The sequence below is a fragment of the Poeciliopsis prolifica genome, unplaced genomic scaffold (genome assembly GCF_027474105.1).
Source record: "Poeciliopsis prolifica strain line A6 unplaced genomic scaffold, Auburn_PproV2 SCAFFOLD047, whole genome shotgun sequence".
In the NCBI taxonomy this organism is placed as follows: domain Eukaryota; kingdom Metazoa; phylum Chordata; class Actinopteri; order Cyprinodontiformes; family Poeciliidae; genus Poeciliopsis; species Poeciliopsis prolifica.
The window spans coordinates 4510636-4519013 of NW_026562422.1; the positions used below are offsets into that span (position 1 = coordinate 4510636).

The following is an 8378-nucleotide window of genomic DNA, read 5'->3' on the forward strand; positions in this document are numbered from 1 at the left end:
AGGTCAAATTTAGCAGATATCTACATTTTGAACATAGTCATAAAAATACCAAAATCTCAAATACAACATTTTCAAGTTATTCGATTGAAAACTTTTTTTGTTGTTGTTTTTATTTTTAGCTGATTCTGATACAATGTGTATTGTGGGTAAAAGGGTACAAGTATGAACACTACTGTATTGTCAAAAAAATATTTATGTTTCATCATGTAAATTCGTCTAACTGTTGACTTGTTCATTAGACAGTGACGCCTTTGAAGTCGTAAGACAATTTATATTCATATCACAAATAAAACAAAAGTAATTGGTTAATATTTGTTGTATCACATCTATTGATTTATTAAATTCGTAGTTAAATGCTGAAGTAATTTTTTTAACTATCCATGTTCGAATGCACCACAAGCATTGTTCAAATAAACACCACAATAATTAATTTTAATTTGATCTCCTTATGTAGTCGAGTTTTAAACAGCAATTACAACATGTCATAGTTCACTTTTGTATTTCATGACTGATGAGTATAAATCATCAGTTTCCCCATGTCAGAATGTAAAGCGAATACAATAAATTAATATGGCTAATTATTTAACTATAATTAAATATATAGTTCAAATGTATTGAATGAATTATTCCTATCATTCATTGGGATAATCTAAATTGAGTTTAAACTTGAATTTGACATAAAGGTTGTCGTACCAAACAATGACCACATGGTGTCACAAGAGAGCAGCCCCCCTTATTTTCAGCTGCAGAGGTAAACCGCACGTGCACCGCATCTGTCAGTGACCAAACGAAACAGGAGCGTTTTCCTGTCCACGGAGTTTGATTCGTCCCTACGGAGTTAGTTCCTATTTGGCGTGTCCTCCTGTATCGCAGGGTGTTTCGCGCTGTCACGTCAGCTCTAAAAGTTAACACTTCTGTTCCCCGGGACACATTTTTTTCTTCTCACGTCAGTCCCACTGTACTTCGCCCCCCAAAATCCGATTTGTAAATGCGTCACCGTCCCGCCCCGGCGTTTACAAACTCTGCACTCAAATCAGGGACACTGCAGCGACTATGACCCGCTTTTAAGATGCAGTGAGGAAAGAGGAGAAGAAGGGGGCATCAGTGCAGATGGGAAAGAGAGAGAGAGACCGAGAGGGAGGGAGGGAGTCTCTTGGTAAGGAGAAGCTGGGGTTCAGTCTGGCTGCATCACAGGAGACACAGAGCCCGCATACCCGGAGCTGCCTGTCGCAGGTAAATAAACTCCCGTTTGCTTGCACGACAGCAGGCTTCCTAACACGGCTTGAATATGCAGCTATTTCTGATCGACATGCGTGCGAATGCAAGCTGTATTGTCGCGTAGTGTAGTCAACTATTGCCCTGTTGAATAGCAGATGTCGCAATCGCATCATATTGGCTTTGCATGCGATGCTTTTAGGTAAAAGTTGAAAAGAGATTAAAACAACCGATTTCCTCACGCAGCAGAGGCAGCTGTCCAAGGTGCTGAAACTGAAAAAGATTTCCCTCTGGCAGGAAACTGAATGTCATCTTGACCACTCCAGTGTCTCCAGCAGACATTGTATTTGAAAGAAAAACAGTAGCTTTAAGTGTCTTTGTATCAATTGCAGGTTACAGGCACTGGAGAGGATCCCGTGAAGTTCCCATTGGATCCACGCGGGATTAATGGACCTCTACTATGGCCCAAAGGAGATGATCATACACCCATCACTTGTTGTACAATGACAAGCATGATTTACCTGACTGTAGTAAGCATTTTGTACTTGCCCATTTTACTCTTTGAGGCATTCGTCTTGTCCAAAGGCAAGTATGAGAGGTCAGTTGTCCCAAGCTCTGCCTCCCGCCTGGTGGCTCGAATGGATGGGGATGTAATAATAGGCGCCCTGTTTTCTGTACACCACCAGCCATCAGCGGAGAAGGTTGCTGAGAGGAAATGCGGAGAAGTCCGTGAGCAGTATGGCATCCAGAGAGTGGAGGCCATGTTCCACACCCTGGATCGAATAAACTCGGACCCCAACCTGCTGCCCAACATCACCCTCGGCTGTGAGATCAGGGACTCATGCTGGCATTCCTCTGTGGCCCTGGAGCAGAGCATTGAGTTCATACGGGACTCTCTCATCTCCATCCGAGACGATACAGAGGGCTCCAAGTGGTGCATTGAAGGGTCACCCTCCAGCCAGCCGCCTCCGACCAAGAAGCCCATCGCAGGAGTCATCGGTCCCGGCTCAAGCTCGGTTGCAATTCAAGTCCAGAACCTTCTGCAGCTGTTCAACATCCCGCAGATTGCCTATTCTGCAACAAGCATTGACCTCAGTGATAAGACGTTGTTCAAGTACTTCCTCAGAGTTGTGCCCTCGGACACTCTGCAAGCCAGAGCCCTGTTGGACATTGTCAAACAGTACAATTGGACCTATGTGTCAGCAGTACACACAGAGGGTAAGACATCATCCTTCTTTGTAGATGTTAAGTGATACTTTTATTGGAACCTAATGGTATTTTGTCACATTACATCCAAAAATGACAAACAAAGTAGCAAAGAAGTGGGACATGTAAGGGAAATGATGCGTGATTTTCAAAATTATTTAATATGTTGGTCATATATTTTATATTCCTTTTATGGTTTCAACGAATGCTGTGCTTCTCGTTTTTTATAGTTTCGGAGTGACTGTAAACTTTCTTCAATATATGGTAATGCAATCTTTCGGACAAAAAAAAAAAAATCTGATCCACTGGGTCAAGAATCAAACCAGCTGGGTTTTCTCTTGATACCCTGATAAACAAAACAAAAAAACATATTGTGTCTCACTGGGCTTTCATGTGATCATTAACATTTAATTCTGAAGTGCAAATAAAGTTTTTTGGACAGATTAAAACCTGAAACTTCTAGTATGCATTCATGCTCACTCCACCTGGACTGCGACTTTGCAGAATGACCTTTCATTGTTGTTACGATTGTTCTTTGATTTGGCCATTCTTGTTTGGCCAAATCAATGTTTATGAGGTATTGATACTTCTGAAAGTGACTGCAGGTGTTGTTGTGATCCCTGGAACTGACTGATGCACTGTTCGAAGCCTCCTCCACCTCTCACCTGTTCCTGGCACAGAACGCTGAATGAGAAACAGTAGAAACGGTGCATCCAATCCAAGTATTGGTATATTTTTCAAAAGGTTAAACTGTTGATCGTCCCGCTGTATGTCGTGTCACTCAATTGGGCAAAGCATCCAGCTTTTGGACAAATAGATATTTTAGCCACGATTATGATCTGTGCTCATTGGGCATTCAGTTTTGTGAGTTTCCTGGCTTATCAGGAGCACTGATCATTTGAGGTCTGTGGAGGTCAAATCAAGCCTCTTTCCATAACTGATCCTGGGTTTCTTTATAAAAGCAGTTACATTATTTATTCAGAAGTGTAATTTGCATTTGTAACATTTCTGTTCACAATACCAAGTCCTACATTTGAATGAAACAAAACTAACATATCTGTGAAACACATTTTCCAACCTTTCTATTACCTGCAGTCAAGCCATTATAATGAAGGTTACGATGTACTCACCTATACAGCAACACAAATATAGATATTGAGTTGAAGCTGTGTTTTGTATAAGTATTTATATTTCAGTTGAACATTTTCTCATGTTAAAACCAAAACCTTGATGCGATTTGTTGGCATTTTATTTGACAAACCAACACAAAGTTGTTGTGTTTTTCTCCTCAACGTACAGGCATTCCTGTAAGTGCGCCAGGGGATCAGTAGAAGAGGTGCAGACAAAAATAAATCAGTTCTATAGAGAACTGCAATTTCTAGTCCTGGTAATTCTGAATTGAATCAAAATGCTAAATCGATTTTTAGATGTGTTTAAGTTGTACATCTTTGCAACTTCACTGTGTATCGCATTAGCCAGGCATCTAAGCTTATGCACAAACCAATTTTGTTTAAATATGAGCTGATGACACAGAGATGTAATCTCCCCTGTGTCCCCCACTGCCTTTTCCTCTTGCTAGTCACACAATTTAAACAGAATCTGCAGACCGATTGTTTCCGAATCGAACTGGAACTGAATCGGTCGGTACTGAAAGATTCACATCTCTAATCAACAGTCGGGAGGTTGTGTAAGTCTGGAGGAGCCATACGGATCAACGACTCAGGTGGAGGAATCTGAACTGAACTTTTCGCCACAAATCGAATGACTAAGAAAGACATTGTTGGGTGAAAGCCATAAGAAGACGAATCTAAACGTTTTCTCGAGACGCGCGGGTGACCTGGAAAGCGTGTGGGAGAAGAGACTTCGGTCAGATGAGACCAAACTATTATGTCCGCTGCACTGTCCCCATGGTTACAAATGGTGGCTCAGGCATTATCATGACGGGGTTTATTTCTTCAGCAGGGACAGAGAAGCAGGCTGGAGGTATTTCCAAAATAGCTGGAGCTAAATACATCCCAAACAAGGCAAATTGAAATTTGCTCATTTAAAAGTCACAAAATATGTAAAAACACCTTATGACAATTATAAGAATATCAAAATCCCTCACATGATTTGGAGTCAAATTTCATGCCTGCTTCGTTTTTTGTTTTCTCTCATGACAGAATATGATGAATGTAGGAAGAGGATTTGATAATCCTGTTAAAACATGATAAGCTTTCTTTGAGGTGATTAAAATTTGTTTGGCAAACAGATCAAAGCCTGCAGTGAGCACTTTTTAATGCGTTCTGCCACAACTGATTGATTTTTAAGATCCGAGCAGGCAAGTGGAAACAAGATGCAAGTCTTTTAACTTCTCTTACAGCATCCTCTGGATTTGTTTTTCTCTTCTGTGCCAAAAGAAAAAAAAAAAACAAGAAGAAGAAATTTATGTTCAGTAACACTTCAGTGAATCTGGAAAACCACGGCGTCGAGAAAAGTTGCGAACGACAGCCCATTGATCGCGCCTGTTCCCCTGCGGATGAGCCTCGGCTGACGGCTTCTCTTGTCTTCCTCAGGTAACTACGGCGAGAGCGGGATGGAAGCGTTCAAAGAGCTCGCCTCGCAGGAAGGGCTCTGCATCGCTCATTCCGACAAGATCTACAGCAACGCCGGCGAGAAGCACTTCGACCGGCTCCTCAGGAAGCTGCGGGAGCGCCTTCCCAAAGCCAGGGTTGTTGTCTGCTTCTGTGAAGGCATGACGGTCCGCGGGCTGCTCATGGCGATGAGGCGCCTCGGAGTGGCGGGAGAGTTCCTCCTAATTGGCAGGTTCGTTAGGGAATGTTTTCCCAAGGGGCTTCCAGCTTCATGTGTTGTTTTTTTTTTTTTAGGACAGAAGATGAACACTAACAAGCTGAAGTTGCTTTTATCCTCAGCTGTTGTTCTGTAAAAATAGGCTGTAAAACTCAGATTAGCTCCTTATTGATGGTACCAAATAGGACAATAAACTGCACTTAATGGCTCTGTCAAAGCATGTTTTTGTTCCTTATAGAATGTGCAGGTAATTCTGGTATTATCACGAGTTATACATAAACTTTTGATATCTTTATAAAAGACAACCGATGCTGTTTTAAGATGTACTTTTATTTATTTATTTATTTTATTTTGTGGCTTTTATTTGACAACTATTGACTGTTTTTTGCAGATAGATTTTCCATCTTCCAGTTCCATTTCGATCACAGCGCCTTGTGAACGCATTCCCTGCTTTTTCACATTTTTGTCACCACAAACCTCTGCAGTTTTGTTTTCATTTGGTTTGTATTGATTTGTTGCAACAGACCAACATACAGTGCAAGAAAGCAGTAAAAGGAGGAAAACTCTGAAAAGTAAGCTGTACATTGGTATTAAGCCTTCTCCACTCCAAAGAGCAACTGCCTTCAGATCCCACAGTCTATCTTTAAGTGGAAGAAAAGGGATACGTGAGTTCGAAAAATGTTTTTCACCAAAAGTCAAGCAGCTTTGAATTTGAATTCAAAGGCCCGAATCAGCACTTTGTTGGATCAGCTTCCTCTGTGATTACAGCAGGGTGTTAATTAGAATTTATTTTTTAACCAATGCTCACCTAGAGACTGAAATGTGGTCATTTAGTATTTACAGTTCAGCTCAAGCTCAGTGGACAGTTAGCATGCCTGACCTGCTACTTTAAATTTGGGATCTAGGTCTGGATATTGACCAGCTTTCCTCTACCAGCTGAAGCAAAAAAAAAAAAAAAAAAACACCCAGACAATTGCTTGTCCGGGTGTTTTTGTCCATTTCTTGTTTATTTACTTTATTAGTTCCTGTATGCTTTATTGCTCAACATATCTTGCCATGTTCAGTTCATTAATAATGGTGAGAAAGTTTTGCCGTACCTGTTCATTCCTTTCACTTTATTTTCTTCACTTATTCTTGAGTTCTGGTTGTTGTGCATTTGAATTTACTGTAGTTTCCTTAGATTAGTGTCGGCCTCCCTTTCTTGGTTTGTTGTTTATGTCCTCTTCTGCTTCTCTTGTGACTATTGTTCTTTTTCCCTCCACCACCCGTCTCTTTCCAATAATCCAGCTATCCTGTATTTATCTCTCATTCTCTGCTCTTCCATGGTTTGCCTATGGCTCTTCCCTGCTCCTTTCCCTGTTCTCTTTCTGTCGTTTTCAAAGTCTCCATTGTATTTATTTATCACTGAAATTCACAGTTTTGCCTCAGTCGGTTTCTGCATTCAGGTCACTTAACTGTACAAAAATCACAAACAAGTGGAATCTTTATACTGAATAGACCTCTAACCGCATTAGGGAACTCTGAATGGATTTTTATTAGGGGTATCTGAGTAAGGGGGACTCAATACAAATGCATGTTGTACTTTCCAGATACTTTCAGGGTTCGCACAGGTGTTTGAAAGCCTTGTAATTCAATTAGGTGTTTCCCAGGTTTGGAAAGTGCGTGATATTCAAATTGCACAGTCTGGTAATAAAGTGGACTCTTAACGTTTGATTAAAAGCCTAAACTCCATAGCTGAAACTAGATATTTAAAGATAATAAAAAAACATATTTTTCCTTACTAACTGAAGTTCAATCAAACCAAACTTCTCCCGTTTTAGCTCGGCCAGAATTAGCAGAACTATTTCTATTTGCTAAAAGCCAGAAAAACTTTGTGAGAACGTTTATTAGAGATTTTATTTTTCATCTTTCTTGGACCAGCTGGGTGTATCGGATGTATGCGTGACAGAGGCATTTCAAAACGTAAAATTGTGTTATATTTTAGTTAACCATGTCCCTGCAGTCGACAGTAGAATACGATCGCAAAATATTCTTAATGACAAAACATAAAATCATATAGTAGTCAATTGAAATGGTCTTTTATAGTTCTTTTACATTATTTTTATCTCCAAAGTGTGGTTCAAACTGGAAATTTTTATAAACTTACCTTGACAATGCCTGAAAAGTATGAAACCTGTGTTATTACAAAATAAATAAATAAGAATAGAAACAATCAATAACACTTCTCAAGTATGCATGTTTCTCAATTACATAAACCCTAATTTAATACCCTGAAGTTTGTGAACACATCACACAAAACTTTTGCAACTTTCATTAAGGTTAAATGTCAGCTTCTGGTCATCAAATGGCTCTCCTCATAAGGAAAGAGGACATCACTCGTCCTTGTCTCTTGTTTAGAAACCATATTTTGGCGTGTAGATGTTCTCAGCCTGAATCGGTTATTACACAAAATTCACAGGAACCTCAAATGTTCTCAATTTTTCCCAAAGAGTTCCTCTGAAGGCAGAAGACGCTTTGAATCAGGCTCGCTGATGAATAATGCATCCACGCAGCAAGCTTTCCCGCTCCCTGTCAGATCTCCGGCAGGATGGGCTAATGTGGGACAGCACCTCCAGCGTAATCTGGGGAGTGTGCAGTAAGGAACATCAAAGCTAATACGGCAGAAATGATCCCATTGTGGAGTCGTGGTTTGTCGCTGGTCCGGTTAGCAGCTGAATTGAGGCCGTAATTAAAGTTAAATCTCTTTCATTTATTATAGATGTTTCAACGGTTGTGTGTTTCTCTTATTCGGGCGTTAAAATGTCACCAGAATGTTTCTGAAACCCACATGATCAAGTAAAAAGCTCTTTCTCTCGTGCTTCATGCCTCCCATGGCTGATGGGAAGGGTGCAGAAAAGCAGCCTGCGCGTGCGTGTCAGAGTGATTTCTGGGTCAAGGAGACTTCTAAAATGGAAAATGTTTTTTAGAGCAATGCAGTAAGTGAACACACGCAGGCGCCTGTGCAGCAGGCCAACTGAACGGCCTGGAGGTGCAGGTTATCGGCCGTCCATCTTCTGCTCTGCTGTGTGGAGGAAGACAGAGACGGCTATTCTGACACCTCCCAATCACGTGAATAGTATCTGTTTTGCCATGCGGAGCTAAATGATGTACAAGTGTATGAATTTACT

At 40.8% G+C, this 8378-nt stretch overlaps 1 protein-coding gene across 1 annotated transcript; it reads left to right on the top strand.

The window, feature by feature from the left end:
- Positions 1 to 1024: 1024 nt before the first annotated feature.
- Positions 1025 to 5226, top strand: grm1b (glutamate receptor, metabotropic 1b; the record flags this gene model as incomplete). The annotated part of the gene is made up of 3 exons (XM_055057058.1): positions 1025 to 1233; positions 1608 to 2433; positions 4977 to 5226. Coding segments are annotated over exons 1-3 (1199 nt in total), but the record flags the coding sequence as incomplete, so codon positions are not given.
- Positions 5227 to 8378: the final 3152 nt, after the last annotated feature.